At 40.0% G+C, this 17,336-nt stretch overlaps 1 protein-coding gene across 3 annotated transcripts in view; it reads right to left on the reverse strand.

The window, feature by feature from the left end:
• DNAAF9 (dynein axonemal assembly factor 9) overlaps positions 1-17,336 on the reverse strand; it is a 74,473-nt gene that overhangs the window by 25,126 nt on the left and 32,011 nt on the right. For all 3 annotated transcript variants that reach the window (XM_075092234.1, XM_075092235.1, XM_075092236.1), the window contains 11 exons: positions 16,289-16,325; positions 13,570-13,657; positions 13,066-13,142; positions 12,738-12,782; positions 12,228-12,273; positions 11,771-11,882; positions 10,809-10,879; positions 9,790-9,840; positions 8,868-8,955; positions 6,288-6,391; positions 3,108-3,254 (listed from right to left, as the gene is read on the reverse strand). In XM_075092234.1, coding sequence (XP_074948335.1) covers positions 3,108-3,254; positions 6,288-6,391; positions 8,868-8,955; positions 9,790-9,840; positions 10,809-10,879; positions 11,771-11,882; positions 12,228-12,273; positions 12,738-12,782; positions 13,066-13,142; positions 13,570-13,657; positions 16,289-16,325 — 866 coding nt within the window. The remainder of the gene's footprint in view (positions 1-3,107; positions 3,255-6,287; positions 6,392-8,867; positions 8,956-9,789; positions 9,841-10,808; positions 10,880-11,770; positions 11,883-12,227; positions 12,274-12,737; positions 12,783-13,065; positions 13,143-13,569; positions 13,658-16,288; positions 16,326-17,336) is intronic.

Genomic DNA, 17,336 nt, shown 5'->3' on the forward strand with positions numbered 1-17,336 from the left:
CAACAACCATTGTCCTTTTTCACAATAATTTGCTGCAAGACAAAACAGCTGGGGGAGGAAAAGACTGCTTTCCACTAACACATCGGCATCCTAAACACAAGGGTACTGAGATAAAAACAACATCAAAATAAAATAAACTTTTGATATTAACAAAGACAATATTGCTTGTGTAGAAGGAGCCCTGCAACCAAACAAATAACCACTTCAAAATACACGAGAGACTAAGGAGAACTCCTACAAGGGATCTAAAGAAGGTCAACAGAAAATTATCCTTTTAGAAGGCAAAGGGCTAAGGATAAAGCAAAAACGCAGGTCAGACCAAGACAGAACACTCAAAGGAAATAAATCGGTCCCTTCTGTATAATTTAAGGAACATTTTAAAAAAGAGCTGCTATGGCATTAGAGACAGTGAAGAAAACCTGAGAAATCGATACATCCCAAAGCCTAAGCAAATCTTCCCGCAGTACCAATTAAAACAAGGACATGAAAGGTACTATCCTGTCTTTGCAGGACCTGCAAACCAGATTCCAGTTCTGTGTGCTCAAAAACTTGTAACTGCCTCAGTTACAGGGAATTTAATACACTCAGTTCTGGAGGAACGGGTAACTGCCATTCCCTGTTTCAAGGAGTCTTGGAATAACTAAAGCGCAGGTCCAGTAAGCGAGGCATCATGCCATATGACCGTAGAAGAGTAAAACTAATACTGCCATTTTAGTAAATCGTTGTAACTACAGGTCTGTCAAATGACTCCTATGTCTGTGCAACTTCAATGGCACGCAGGCTTAGAGAAGTCTGGAGGAAATCAATAAATACCTGAAGGTAAATACTAACAAAATACAATAATGTGTTTCCATGGCTTCCACAACCAGGTACACTTGATCTCACAAATAGTTTTCGTTCATGAGATAACATCTTCAAGACAAAAAAAACATCTACTTGAACTCGAACAAAACAACTGGTATGGTGCCAGATGAGAAACTCTTAAACTGCAGAAACTGAAACTCAGTATAGAACCGCGCGGCAAAAAGCTAACTCAAGGGAGGACCGGAATAAATAGCGCCGAGAAAAAGCAGCAGAAGGCGGGGGACATTCACCAGCAGAGCTGCTCAAGGAATGCCCCATGACAGCCTTTGCAATGAACTTGGCACAGACTGAAGTGAACTGACAGCATTTTGGGGAACTAAGTTGGGAGAAAGTCTACACAGCATTGACACGCTTCACTGCAAAACAGATCTAACTAAGAATGGAAGAAACAGGAAAAAAAAGTAGGAGGAAGTTACGTATGAGTGCAAGAATGAGCGCACAAACACTTCTAGAATCGGCTGAAATATCAGTGGGCGGCAAAAAGAAAGGACCTGAAGAAGTTTCTCAAAAAACGAGCACCATCTCTTAACTCAAGGCAGCAGTGACGAGGCAAACCACCTGAACGTTTTCAGAAGAGAGCACTATTCTTGCCTCTGTACAAGAAACAAACACCCTCATCTCAGATACTACACAGAGTCTGGAAATCTACAGCCAAAAACACAGATCAAAAGAAAACTATTACAATGATCAGAGGAAAAGAGAACTTTTTATAAGCACAGATTAAAAAGGATCTGGTTTTATTTTAGCGGGACAAATAAGCCATTAAGAATAGTCTGAAATATCTGAATACCTTAGAGATGTCTGCTGGTAAAGCAGTAGAAAGAAAACAGATACAAAAGTAGACCTAATAAAATAGGCTGAAAACTCAAACACAAACAAACAAAATATTCCCAACCATTCACACAGTGGAACAGTGGGAGGAATCAAACACTTGAGATAAAAGGAGGAGAAATTTTATGGTAACATTAATACTGCCAGTAGGGACTGTACTCACTGAGCTAGGTGGTCTTTTCCAATCCAGTGTTATAATCAGATACTAAAACCCTTGTGAAGTCCTAAAATCTCCAGGCTCATTTCCTCAAAAGTGCTATTGTTATACAATTTTGTTTATTAAAAGCCTCTGCATTACAATGCATGAAGCCAATCTACAGAATAATACGAAGCCATATGGGATACTTAAAGACTTTAACACAACTTCCCTAAGGATTGCGATCCAAATGTATCTAACCACAGAAAAAACACAATAGAACCTCTGCCACTACATACAATTGCTGTAGCCAATTATACACCAGTACTACATTTAAAATGCAACTACTAGAGAACAAGCTTTTAGAGCACTCACTGGCTTCAGAAGACAAAATGAAAGCACATGGTGAGCATTAAACTTAACGAGCAACACAATCACTAGGAATGCGTACATAAGTTAAAGTCTTTCACACATGCAAGGTACTAAGATCAGGAGTCATCACGCTCCTGTGAAGGACTAGGGAGGCCTGGGACAACCATGAGTGTGCAAGGTAGACACCGTAAGTCACAGAATCAGAGTTTCTGATTGGAAGAGAGCCTCTGGAGGTCTCCAGACCCACCTCCTGCTCAAAGCAGGACTATTGCTGGCAGCACAGATCAGCTCAGCCATCACTTTGTCCAGCCCAGTTTTCAAAAGCTACAAAGGTGGAGATTCACTGTCTGGGTGACTTGTTCCACGCACTGCACCAACCTCCGACTGACATTCAGTCTGAATCTTCAAAGCTGCAATCTATAGTTACTGCCCCTTGTTACGTTATCTGCCACTGTTCAACAAGTTATCTCTAACAGTCCTTCCTACTGCAACACCCTGATTTTTATAGAAAAGATAAGCAGCCTCAAAATCACATCAGCCCTCTCTCTCAGTGTCCTCTGTGAATCCCACCCAGCTCCATGGAGAAGGTCTTCAATGTGTTTCCTAACTCGATGCTCCCTCAGTATTAACTGCCCCTTCTCCTTCCTAAACTGTACCTATTCACCAAGATATAGGAAAAGGTTCTGCTTGTGAAGACTGATGCAAGTAACACCTTGAACTGTAACCTCTCCTGTATTTACTTATCAGGTGACAAGCTTTAGTGGCTCAACTAAGGTGAGAAAAACTCCTTCTTTCCACATTAATTAGTTAAGACATCAATAAATTCACCCCATGCCTCTCATCTGAAACAAAGATTAATTGTGTCACCTTCCCCCCATCCAAACCAAACATTTTTTTACTTTACCTGTGAATAAAAAGCTTTATAAATCTTTGTTTTGGGGAAAAGTGCAATCATCAAAAAGTTGTCTCGGGTATGGAATTCAATTGGCAGATGAGCAAGCAAGGAACTTTTGATGTCTAGAAAGAGAGCAGCAACGATACTGGTTGAATCCTAGAAAAGGAAGAAACAGGATAAATTATAATTAACCATTACTGAAAGTGAAAAAAAGGCTTAATACATTAAATAGAGATCAGAAGAGAACTACTGCAGTCATAGCTAGGCACGTATAAAGATCTGAACGTTCATCACCTTGCTTAGCACAGGCATGGAGCAGAAGGATCAACTGCAGCCACTTGCAGTACTCCTCAGTTTCTACTTCGCAGCTATTAGAGATCTCATAAGCTTTAAAAAAGGATCCGAGGTTGTTTTAAGCACCAAAGCTTTGTCTTGTCTTGAAAAGAAAAGCTTGCATTCTAGTATCTACTCTTTTCCCTCCACTAAAAACTAGACCTTGAACCCTTTCCTCTGCTAATGCTTCACAACAAAGCCGTCTTCATCTATACCCACACATCTCCTCTGGCACAGACAGCCTGGAAGAATGAAATAAGTATCAGCTAAAAAGAAGGATGGCATGGTGCTATTGCAAACTTTTTTTTTTCCTGACCTGAGAGGAACCATGCTGCAAGGAAGTACAGCTACCAGGCCTGCAATTTAAAGCGTAGGTCACCTGCATGTCAGAAGTGTCCTGTTCTTCTCAGATTCTTTAATGAGCACAAGTTCTGCTAAATCTATTGCTTCTTCACCTGAATTATGTCTTTGCCAACAGGAGCTGAAGCCCTCAAGATCACTCTCCCTCAGAAGCCCTGAACTCAGGTTGTTCAATATTTGCTCTAATAAAACAACACTGACCCTTGGTTTTCTGGATATCAAGACAGGCATTTGTGTACAACTTTGCAGGATCCTGAAGCGTTTTATGCTCAAGCTTTGACTTGTAACTCTTTTCACACCAAAGCATTAGAAAAACAGCACAATTCAGCAGTACGAAAAAAAATCCCTCGAAGATAGGTATTCCATTCCTTCAGGTTCAAATCACCATGTCCCCACGTGCCATGTCTGCACGTTTTTGAACCCTCCTCAGGGACGGTGACTCCCCCACCTCTCTGGGCAGCCTGTGCCGGGGCCTGACCGCTCTGGCAGGGAAGGCATTTTCCCTCATCTCCAACCTAAACCTCCCCTGACGCAGCCTGAGGCCGTTCCCTCTCGTCCTGTCGCTGGTGACTTGGGAGCAGAGACCAGCCCCCCCCTCACTCCAGCCCCTCTCAGGCAGCTGCAGAGAGCGAGAAGGGCTCCCCTCAGCCCCCTCTTCTCCAGGCTAAACCCCCCCAGCTCCCTCAGCTGCCCCCCAGCACACTTGTGCTCCAGACCCTGCCCCAGCCCCGCTGCCCTTCTCTGGACACGCTCCAGCCCCTCCAGGCCCTTCTTGTCCCGAGGGGCCCAAACCTGAGCCCAGCATTCGAGGTGGGGCCTAAGCTGGAATGCCTTATGAGATGGCAGATTTATGTTTGACGCTGCTGAGATTGGGATGGTTTCTGCTTTAGACCTTCACGGTACCAATTCGTGAGGAATCTACCCTGTCCTCCATGCACTTGATGTTTATGAGCCTCAAGGACTTCAAGAGCTTAGGTGGCAGCTAGGCACCCTGATTCTCAGAATAAAGGAGCCTGCAACACATGTTGAAGGCAGAAGTGCAGACATTTTCAAGGTAAAAAGAGAAGCATCTACAGGCATTGTGATAGAGCTGCTAAGAAACTGTACTTTGCGTCATTTTAAGTCTGTGTATCTTTTATTTTAACCCCAGCATCAAATTATCCTTTTTTTTTTTTCAATCGATATTGTTGTTGCAATAACTGTAGGAAAAAGCATGCTAACAATTACCCTTCTTCTCCTGTCACTTCTTAACATTTTAAGCTCTCCACCCTTGTATTATGCCAAGTCAGTTGAACAATAAAATGCTCTCTGTCAAGGTTTAGCTTTACACAAAAATCTGGCATCAGTTCAAGAATGATAGCCAGGTCCCATAAATAGCTAGTTTTATGAAAGTGAGTGTCTTGAGTCAAACAATAGAAGGAAGGTCGGTGTTAAAACAGCTTCTTAAACTACCACGGGGCAATCGATATGATACACAAGAAAAGGCAGCTAAGGTAAGATTCTCTTCACTTTTGTGTTTTCATCTCAATTGAATCACACACTTTTATTGTGTTTTACTGGTTTCCTCCATTATATGATGAAATCATAGCAACACAATGCTTTCTGGAGGTCATTAAACAAATGTGTAATACTGTACCTGGAGAAAATAGAAACTGAAGGAAACAGGTTTTTTTTTTTTCCAGTGTTTATTTTGGTTGGTTATTGTTTTCTAATCTCTTTTCCATTCTGAAAAAGTGACAGTTAACCCAGCATGCCTGCCTTGAAGAAGGGGGGAAAAAAGCTGGGTTGCCATCATTAACCTAACTCTCGATTCCCACTAAGCCAGAACACCAAACTATTAGCGTGGCAAGTTGGCCAAGTGAAGCGATACAAGTTGATCACAGGAATGGCAAAAGCCTACGCCTAACACTGTGTCTTTTACTGCAGTTACTCAGAATACGTGTAATTACACGCAACATGCCTCTCCTCCTCACTCCTCAGCTTGGGAAACATGAACCAGCCATTCCCTTCACCCTGTCAGTTACACAACGCTCGGCGACAGCAGACAGACACTGCTCGTGACCTCTCCGGAGAAGAAGTAGTGCACTGCCGTGAACATTTGACTGAAGGTTAAATATATTTTGAAGAGAAGGAAGCATTTCACCCTCCAATACACCATATGACTTCACAATGCCTTGAACTTTTCTCTATCCGTCACTTAAGACTGCTAGATGTTTTATGAACGCTATGTTCCGGAATTCTTCTTTTAATAAAAAGCAATTTTCCACACTGGTAAGACCGCATTGATAACTCAGTCTACCACAAAATTCTCTCCTCCCTACAGTTTAGCTAACCAGTAATTGATTAAGCTAACCAATACCAAAAGTGTAGGTTATTAGTTTTACACACGCGTGTAAAACTGCAACTGAAATTGAAACTTTGCACTAGTACCCTGCAGGAGTACTGTTAAAAACTGATTAAGAAGTTCATGACAGTAGGAACAAACAAAATACTCACCCCATCATAGAAAGAAATGGAACTCATATGGTTCTTTGAAATGGAAATGCTGCCATGGCGGGGATCAGAAAAGAGAATGCCGTCTGAAAAGAAGTACAATTTGCCTAGAATTTGGAAGAAAAAAGATGTATGTCAATATTTCAGCATCATGTGACAACTGCCTCCTCTTTTCACGGACAAAATCTATGTTCTTGAAGAATTTTGTCATAGTTAACATCCCAAATCTTTACTCAAATGGACTGCAGAGCATCTAGACAGGATCCACGGCACAACCATTCGATCTTTACCGGATCTCACTGTCAAGGGCAGGAATCATGACTATGATTACATTTGACTTATTGTAAATATTCTGTGGCTTTAATTCAGAGCAAGCAGAATGGAGACAAAGCCATACATAATTACACAGGCGTTCAGAGGTTTAATAGTTTACATATACAAGGTGTTCACTGTTGATGCTTCCAGTGCTCACAAAATCCAAGCCATGGCACAGGTGTGTGCCTTCTACTGAGCGGTCAAGGAAGAAAAATGCAAAATACAACGCTTCAAGTACACTTCTGTCAAATCTCACAGAATATCACACTTCACAGAGAACGTGTCAATGGGGAAAGAAAGAAATCAGAGATGTTAATTCTTTTGTAACAGAAGAACGAGTCAAAAAGAGTATTAACTAATCCAAACTAAACCGGCTTCCTTGAAGATGGAAGTCAGTGAATTGTATCAAGAACAACTTGATACACATGTAAATTTTCCACAAGTGATTAATCACAGAGAGTTTAATTGCCACGACTGATTGACCCAGTTAAGTTCATCCTACAAAAATCCATAGCGCAGCAGTTGTAATAGCATACTAAGGAGAAGGTCGAAATGTTTTGATGTATTTTAGCCGTGAATGTGTACCTTGCTACAGTAAGTCACAAGTGACAGAGAGGGAAGAGGAGCGCCTGTGTGACAGCACCTTTTTTCACCTAATCTTGCCAGACTACATAGCTGCAGCCTCAGTAGAGCCCAAATTAGAGCACAGCAAACTGTCTTGCAGCGTAGGTGAAAGGGAACAAGATCAAGTTCATTTTCACTTGACACCTAAGAAAATATCCCGCTCATTGAAGTGTTACATAATAGTCTTTATACCACCTACTTGAAACTCTCCATCCCAAGAGTTACCAAAACATTGAACTGCACGAAATTCCCAAAAAAAGGAAAAGGCAAATTGCTCCACTGGGGCAGAGACAGCCAGTTTTCACAAAGCCCAAAACCAAAATTTCATCATTCTATTTCCTTAGTTATTCCCTAGTTCACTGAGCGAACCCGTGCCCACAGCCCTCTATCGCAAAATAACTATATACGTCACTCTGCAACCTTCTTCCTTTCAAATCTTTTCAATTAGAACAAAACCAAATTCCGCTATGCGAAAGTCACTATTTGCCTTGTACATCATTATTTATCCTCAATACTCTCTTTGTGTAACTACAAAAACAATAATGCTAAAGATTTTCCCCTAACTATTGTCAGCTTATCCTAAGCAATTAAATGTCAGATATTATTTATCTTCTGCTGTACATCAATACCGTGACAACAGCACCTTCTCTGGACAGCGGAATATAAAAATATTGTGCCTTAAGAAATACGTTTGGATTCAACAACTTCAATTTATTCTTCTGTAAGTCTTCTCAAGGCAAAGCAAGGCACATTAACGCAAGGCTGTGGAGCGAGGGAAGCCCCTCCCAAGCGTCCTCCCAAATTGTCGTAATATTGGGATAGCCATGTTACTTAAGTTCTTGAAGGAAAAGGCACCGAAACGAGGAAAGATCTAAGGCTGTCGCTAGTAGTCTCGTGACAGAAAGCAGTGACTTGATTGAATCTGAAAAGGACCGAGACTGAGCATCTTTCTGTAATATGGTGAGCATCTGTGCTAATAAACGCTGAAGTTCCCGAGTGAAAATGGCAATGGGAAAAACCTGGAACAGCACGTCAGCTCCGCGAGGCGGCTTCGGTAGGAGCAAAGAACTCAAGGCTGCAAACAGATTTGGGAGCAAATCATTCCAATCCCCTCCTACATCACTGACAGCGTTATCACGTTGCCCAAAAGGTACATATTTGCCTTCACTTCTTGAGCTGAGAGCCCATGGTGTGCTGGCACTACTGTGACACCCCATCTTTCCAATAATATCCATATAGGCACAGAGAAAGCAGAAAACATGGCACACCATCCATTAAGGATAGAAGCAGCCAGTTCGTGCACACTTTTGAACTTCAACTAGGGGAGAAAGCCATCGCCCAGGTCTACAAAGACTCATTCTCAGTTATGTGAGGCAAGTCCTGTGTGCCTCAAAAGCAAGCCTATGGCTCTGACAGGAATTCCTCTTCTAGGACTACAAGTTTCAAGCAGAGGTTGGGGACAAAAAAGTAGAACATGGAGTTTAATAGGAGAAAGTTGCAAAGGCAAATGGAAAGAAAGCTTAAGGCGATGGCATAAGTACGCTCACCAGGTGTGTAAACCCTGGAAACTGCATCTCCCGCATGTTTAGAAAAAGAAAATAAAAGTGAGCCAACTCTACAAGTAATTGAAAAACCACACCTCACCTTCTGCAGGCACGGCCTGTGGGCTGCTAGAATAAATATACGCTCCATCACCTCCAGTGAGTAAAGTGCCCAGAAAAGATTTGTCTTCCTGAACAGGAAAAACAAACAGTAATATCACAGACTGCACCAAGGACTGCAATCCAGGGAACAATATTTTCTCATGCTTTTGCTTCAGGAAAAGAAGATTTTTGTTTTGTTTTAAAACAGCATTTGTCAGAACTTTTAAAAAAGAATTTTAAACTGCATCGATACAGAAGGACTAGTGAAAGAGAGCATGTCAAGAGTATAATTTTTAAACGATCTCCCCCCCGCTTTTGGTTTCGCCAGCAGCTATTGAGTTACAAGTTATTGTCACAACCACAAGGCATAACTTTTTGTTTTTAGATTGTCAATCTACTGAACTAAAAGTATATTACAGGAAAATAAATCTATTTGTAATGAAGATTTCTGGTAACCACAAATTAAACCACAAATGTGAAACTCATGTGGCTTAAGAGGTTCCCACATCCCAAATTCTTTTCTTTTTCATAGGGCTTAAAGTGTTTTCCTTTAGACATTTCGCATGCTAATTAAGTTAAAAGAAAGTTGCATGTAGAGTGGCATTGAGTTTGGGGGGTTTTTTTTGAAACACATGAGCTCTATGGGTAATACTAAGTGAGACTTCCATGAAATCATAGCTTTATTAAAACTTTTTGCTCTTGGGTTTTGTCTTTCTTCGAAATAAAGAAAACCTCAAACTTTTACACACAATATACTTTTCTTTGTAGGTCAAAGCTTGAAAGAGACAGGGTAGAACAGGCAAGTCTTTCACGGAAGAGGAATAACAGACACAATAAAAGCCAGTTCTACTAGCAGCTAAGAATTTTTGAAAACTGCTTTTTGAAAGTGTAACATACAGTTTAAGAAAAATGATTAATTTTACCTTCAGTACATGCTGCGCCTTTTCAGACAGTTTCACATCACTATCTTCAACCTGTAGCCAGAAACAGTTTCCATTTATATTGTTAGTAGATAAAGCAAGTCTAACTCTAAATAAAAAAAATTAAAGATGATTCAAGGCAAACAAGAACCTTAGGTACAACAGACAGCTATAGCCCGGAGACCAGGGCACTTCAAAGACAGCTTTGTGCTCTTCAATACTGTGTTACCACGGGACTGAAATAGTTCCTTGAAACACATTCAAGGGGATACTCCCCATTAAATTGTTTTACAGAGTAAAATGATGCTGTCCAGTCACAAAGCAGTATATTCACAGTGAGGACAATCGCCACTGGAATAATCTCCCCAGGGCAGGGGTTGACTCAGCCACGTTGGGCACCTTCAAGAGTCGTCTGGACAGGGTGCTGGGCCGTCTTGTCTAGGCTGTGCTCTTCCCAGAAAGGTTGGACTAGATGATCCCTGAGGTCCCTTCCCACCTGGGGTTCTGTGATTCTGTGATCATTCAGTCTTATGTTTTATTACTCTTAAAGTGTTTAAGAAGTGTGGATTGCCAAAGGGCACAACATTGCCCAACTTCATAAAGTTCATTGGAATTACACCTCTAACAGTGCAGCGCATTCGAGGTCTGGAAGCAGGCCTTCCTTTCTGTTGGGGCAGACATTTAACTGATCTAAAGTGCCCCAAAATCAACTGAATTTTCAAAAATCACACCGTGGACTTGAAAAACACCCAAGCCTTTACACAGCTTAAAAAAAATAATGAAGTGGTGAAAATGAAATAATCTAAAATTTATGTTATAAATGGAATGATCAGCCTGTTTCCACTTACTATTTTTTCACTTCATGTCCAAATTCAAAAATCAGAATCGTATTAATAAATTAACATTCTGTTTCATTGTCCAAGTTCCATACTTTCTCCTCATAACCCCATACTTTTATAACAAGTTTTCATTTGTGAATCTGCATGTATCAAAAAAACTCAAATAAGTTTTTGTGTACTAACCAGCCAAGAAGCGTATCTTGGGATAGCTGCAGTCAGTATTATGTGGCTGGTTTCTGAATTAATGCTGCCATCTGCAGGGAAGTAAATGGAAAGCAAAGCAGGGTAATACCATCCATATACTTCAGACTGTTCAATAAGTTACTTTTTAAGACTTGGAATTTCTTCAGAAAACATGAAAATTTCCTCATTCTTTTAAGGACTTCTTAGTCTTTAAGCAAAGCTTTCACAGCAGACTAGCTCCCAGTCTTCTTCTGCTGTAACACACACAGAGCTGCTATACAATACCAAAGAAACCCTGCTTTTATTCAGGTGTTAGTTAGGACTTCTTCCTTTGCTCTCCCCCCACCAAAAGTGTTCCAACCCCCATGGTTGAAAAACCCACAGCCTGTCTGGATACAAGAGTTCACTGATATTGTTCAGGCAACCTCAGTAACTCTCTTTGCCACGTGTAAAGAATCTGGAAAATATGTACTTGTCTAAAGTTATGGAAATTACTCAGTATCCTGTATTTTAATTAGAAAGCTTGTTTGTGGAACAGTCTTACAAAACTCATATCCTCTTTTAGCTTTGTTTCATCTCTTCCAAACAAAACGCAACCGAAATTAAAACATATTGTAAAAGTGAGTGTTACAAAAGCGATGGAAGTGAGCCGTTGGAATTTCCTCCCACAACAGAAAACATTCACTAAGACTGAAGAAAACTTCGGAAGGGTACCATTACACTTACCATTTTTCACACCTCAGCCCTGCCATATCACAAGGCAGACATAAAACCCAGAGTCCTTTCAGTGCGATTAGAGAAACTTAAGATGTTCATTACTAGCAAGCTAAAACACTTAGGCCTTTTAATTAACCCAAACGCTTAAAACCGTAATACTAATAACATCCATTGGAAGCCCTTTCACTCTTCCATCCCACCAAAGCTAACAGAATGACATTGGTGTCAGAATTTAAAGTAGTTACCTTTTTCTTTTACTTGTATCTGTGATGTTAGAAAGGACTCTGAGAAGACAACAGAACCCAGGCATCCTCCTCCTGTGAGCAAGTCCGGAATGTCAAATACCATCATGGACGCCTACAGTAATCGAACAGTTGGACAGGAAGGAAGAGAAAGCAGAACTTGAAATCTTTCAGTTGAAGCAGCAACATCTGTACGTTTTAAACCTCCTTAAACACCGCATCTATATCATGGTGGAAAGCCTGAGACTGTAACTCTATGTTCTATTCCAAATTCCACTGCCTGGCATCATATTAAGACTCAATCTTACCTTGATTTCAGCATCTGAAAGCGATCTCATCTCCCCCCTTACATCTGTATTCACATGGATAAAAATCTCAGTGTGCCCCATAAAAAAAAAAGACCACTTGAGCTCTGTTTTCTAACAAGATGTATAATCAGAATAGCAAACAGCTCACTCACCGTTTTAATCAAACTCAGGCTATCCTCATTGTCTAATGGAGTAATTCTAGAACAATAATGATAATTGAATATTTAAAGGTTAGATCATTTGGAGTGACTTCATAGCAGCCAAAAAAACTATTTCATTTTAAAACAAATTCTTATCTGTGTAGGCCATTTCAGTCAATTAGACAGCAAGGGGATTAAAAAAAAAGCGCAAGCCTGTGAAATCAACGTTAAAAGTATGGTTTTAAAACGAAACACTTAACGGGCTCATGCTGCTTCGGCTCATTAGCAGTTAATAAAATTGGTCTGCCCAGTTGCTTTACATTTTTTTAATTGTTTTTAAGATTCCACAGAATTACAGGTACTAAATCATTTAACTATCTCAAACACAAAAACATTTAGTACACCTTGTATGAAATAATCAAATGCAATGTTTTCTCAGAAGTTTCAAGACAAGAAAAATAAACTCATTACTGTATTAAAACCACAAATAAATAATAATAAGTGTAAGACAGTGATACAAACCTTCCATGATTATTCACAGCCTGAATTTGAAAAGCAATTTTGGAGCTGTAGAAGAGAAATTGTACTGGTGAAAAACATGTTTTATACCTCTTCTACAGGCAAAAAATAAGCAGTAATAGATTTAAGGCAAAATAACTGCTGAAGTGATTAAAAAAAGCAGGAATAATGGAATAATTATAATTATTTTTAAAGTCTGAATGCATTATGAACTCTTGGAATTTGGCGGTCATGCAAGTTCAGTTTAAAATTAACATTTGACATATATTTTTCCCCAGAAGAAGCTAAAACACTGACACAATACAGTCAATAAGTATTTGAAAATACATACCGTAACACAGTTTTAAGCTGTGTTAAATGAAGGGTATCTAACACAGATATGAGCACCTGCTCGGCTACCTCTTTTGCCTGAAAAAAGGAAATTGAGAGTAAAATATCTTCTCCCATACTTCCAAATGCCAGCAACTACAGGAGCACCCGTAAGATAAACAAGAGACCATACACTAAACAACAAACACACTGATGCACCAGGCTAAAATTTGTTCTTTCCCATATCCGATTTTCCTTACTGTAAGGTTAGGAAAATTCATGAAAGACGGGAAAACAGGCGTGGATGGATAACATTAGATATACTCTGAAACGTCTCTTTTTTAAAGAGGATTCAGAGAGACTGGTTGGAGGCCACGGTATGAACTTCATTAACGTTAGGCAGTTGACCGAAACATTTGGTTTGGTGTTTTTTTTTTTTTTTTTTCCATTTTGGTTTGCATGTAATCTTATATTGCAAGCAATCCAAATCAACAATTACAGTGTACAGAATCAGTGCTTCATTTACCTTGGATTCAGTGGAAGTTTTAGCATAGCACTCAATGCCAGCAAGCACAGCCTCTACAACAGCAGTATATATTTGCGACAACAGCGTACTGAAGAGAAATACAAACACAACATTTACTAGACAGATAGAGTTTTCTTCCTCCTCTGTTTAAAGGAGCAGTTTTTCCTCTCATAACACAACTCCCATATATGGAAGGGGTCCTTGCTCAAATAAGCACAGAAATAGCTTTTTATGTAACCCTGACAGTTTAAAAAATAAATTAGAGCAAGTAAATTGCTCAAATTACAGAATATCTCAGGAGAAAAAAGAACCTCTTGGCACAAAGGTATCCCTGCTCTCATCAGTCAAGAAAAAAAATGTTTTATTGTTTTTCACTGCAGTTGCGTTGAGGATCACATCCTAAATATTCCAACAAGGACAGAATGGTAGCCCCATGTTCTGTAAAAGCGAAACTGGAAAACAGGGTGAACCGACTTCAGAGGCTGAAGGCATTCAGGCTTTGATCGCCAAGCAAAAAAGATACCAAAAGAAAGCAGTCACCACAACCCTCTGAGCATGTCTACATCACAGCTTAGTCTGATTCCCTTCTTGAAAGGGAATTGAAAAAAAACTATACAGAAATAAACAAAGGTCAGGTGAAGCCAGAAGCGACTTACAGCCACTGACGTGTTTATAGCTCCAGAACTATTGAAAAAAACACACCTGTGTCCAACTAAGAAACATCAGCCTCTGTTTTCCAGCTAAATTGGAACAAGAACATAAGTAGATTGATAAAACAGTCCTACTTCCCCAAACTTTAACTCCTCTGCAACTGCTAGATGTTGAGGGAGGGAAGAGGGGGGAGGAAAGAGAGGGATACAGCATTTAAGCCATATGCAAAGCATTCCCGAAGGAGGGGGGAAAAAAACGCATCTGAAGGCCTCAAACATGGCCCAACACGGAGGAACCTCAAAATGCACCAATGCTCATCTTTGAACTTAATTTCCAACAGCAGCAAGAGATTTGAAAATCGAACCCTCTTACTACTTTTTGAGGTTTCTTCTATGTAATTTCACATACCAACTGCATTTAACTTATGTTTTCAGTACACACTCGTTACAGGAAATGCATGTAATCCTTCCCAACTCCGTAACCGTTCCTATTTTCACACAAACTCACACAAATATATTTGCAAAAAAAAACACCTCAGTGAGCTATGCTTGACATTAATATGCTAGAGTTACCTTATTCTTCTCCCCTTTAAAATTTTAACACTGGCAATGCAAAACAGAAAATGGTATTTTCTTAAAAAAAGAAAAAAACTACAGCATTTACCCCAACTACACTTAAAGTTAGACAGCCAGCTTATGAACCCCAGCCAGTCTGGACTCCAGGTTGCAGTTCTGCTTCCTAAATATAGCCAAATTTGGACTGAATAGTGCTTATGAAATATTTTTCCATTTTTTTATTTACTTGAAAAACATTGACAAACACAAGAACCAGTTACGGGGCTCAACTGTGAACTAATTCCAAAATCATGAGGTCAGGTGCGCCAGAAAAGCTAATTTTGCTGCTGTTTGAAACTAGAGTATTTGATCCAAAACACAATCAAATAATACACTTCCAAGAAAAAGATATTCTTATAAAAGATACTGCCTCTATCACCTGACCCCCGCTTTGCTTAGAACCTCTCTAGTCACCTCGGTTAGAACTGTGTTTATCACAAAGACTTTTAGAAGGACAACACATATTCTGTATGTTTCAGCAGAACATGTACGTAAGCAAAATTACCCATCTAAGTTAACCTCAGTATAAAAAAAATTGAAATATCTGCTGCTCAGTCTAGTAACTTTGCTTTTACGTCTTTGAGAACCATATCACAATTACCAAAGTCAACAGTACTTAGTACGAAAGGTCACCACTACCATCTGCCTCTGACACATCTTTAATATCTCGCTAACCTGTCACGCAGGCCTGCAAACTGCTCCAGCAGCAAGAACATTCTTGCTACAGAAGCAAGAACGGGCTCCTAAAGTTACCCTAATTAGCAAGGAGGGCAAAACCTCCAAGGAAAGGTCTGGTTTATCAAGATTGAGAGCAATACCAGCCTGACAGGTATCTACAACATGCAGAGAAATGGACAGCTACTTGGATAAACAAAGCGTTATTTCGCGAAGGTCAAAATGCACGGAAGTTTTGGAGCTTACTAACAACAACAACAAATAAATCAGAAGTTAACTTTTATCTATCCTTTAACATAGTGGAATTTCTTTGCAACTTTGAGTGTTCCCTGCTGGCACTTTCACTAACCATTATAAATCTTACACATTGTTTAACTTAAGGAAACTAGTCTACAAATTACTTGTATTTCTATCTGTGGTAACACGCTCCCATTCAGTTACAGATACTTTCCCCCTCAGTGTATGTGAAGTACATTTTAAAGCGATTCAAGTAAATGTTAAGATAAAAAAGTTATTAAAATTTAAGCTAAACTCACTAACATTGCCTTTCATACTCTGCTATACAGCAGAAGGGATGTCACACTAGTAATTCCTAGTTTGCTCCCTGAAACCCTCAGCAAGCAATTTGCCTTTGAAACCCCCTCACGTTCACATTATTCTAAATCAAAATGTAGCTCTGCGAATGCCGACAGCCACTGCTGACTACAAGCGGTTTTGACCTACTGCCGTAAGGTAGAAAGAGCGAAGAGTTAAGGAATACAAAAAAGTTGGCAGCTTACACTTGTTCAGCTTGCTTGTGCATCTCGTTGTCGTTTCCTGTGTTAAAAACAAAAATGTTTGTTTTAAGTACTTTCAGAACCTTTTACACAGAACTTCTTGGGCATAACATTGCTGCTGCTTATCTTACGGGACATTTACCCAGTATTTTATGTAACTGCAGTTTGTTTGCAGGTTTTAAAAAAAAAAAAAGCAAAGCACAGGTTAACTTGCATCAGTACAGCCAGTGCATACAAGGGCCAGGACTAAGGCCCTCATCCCCTAAAAACAGGGTCAGAACAACGATCCGCCTCGTGCTGTATCCTGCCTCCCAAAGTGGCCATTCCTGGATGTCCAGGAAAAAGCACTAGAGCACACACATGCTAGAATTCCTTCCATTTTGCAAGCCTCCAGCCATCTTCTCTTCAGTACTTTCTGAGCTGGATATGGTTTCAAGATACACGGTAACCCTAAGGAGAGTGACTTTATCCAGGGACTCACGCAGCCGCTTCAAATAGGTAAGAAAATTGTATTTAAAAATTTCATGACTTGTTTTTACTAGGAAAGACCGCTATTGTGACGCACCATATTGGACCCGAACCAGATAAAGGACAAAAGTTACAGAGCTTTCTCCATTCTTTCAAAAAATCCTCAATTATTGTGTCAAAAAAAAAAAAAAAAATAGGCTTATTTGACAGCTACCACTTTGAATTACTACATTTTGGGGGGCTATTTTTCTATTAATCTGTATAGAACAGGGACTTAAATGTTTACCTAGGACTTGCAAGAGGCCTGCACACTCAGGCGCTCTCTCCCTCACGCTGCATTCTGATGCAAATACAAATACACTTCCTGACCTTTGAATCATTCTTTGCAAATATCTGACATATTTTGATACAAGGAGGTAGGATGTGCAACGGAACGACGTCCCGCTACAATTTCATACACTGGCTACAGGCCTACACAGTATCTACCACTCCATGGCCTAATGCTCATAAGGGAATCTACGCCATCTTTTAATTGCTACAAATTTTAAGTGATCAAAGAGAATAACTGCCTTAAATTACTGCT

The sequence above is a fragment of the Phalacrocorax aristotelis genome, chromosome 4 (assembly GCF_949628215.1).
Source record: "Phalacrocorax aristotelis chromosome 4, bGulAri2.1, whole genome shotgun sequence".
Taxonomy (NCBI): Eukaryota; Metazoa; Chordata; class Aves; order Suliformes; family Phalacrocoracidae; genus Phalacrocorax; species Phalacrocorax aristotelis.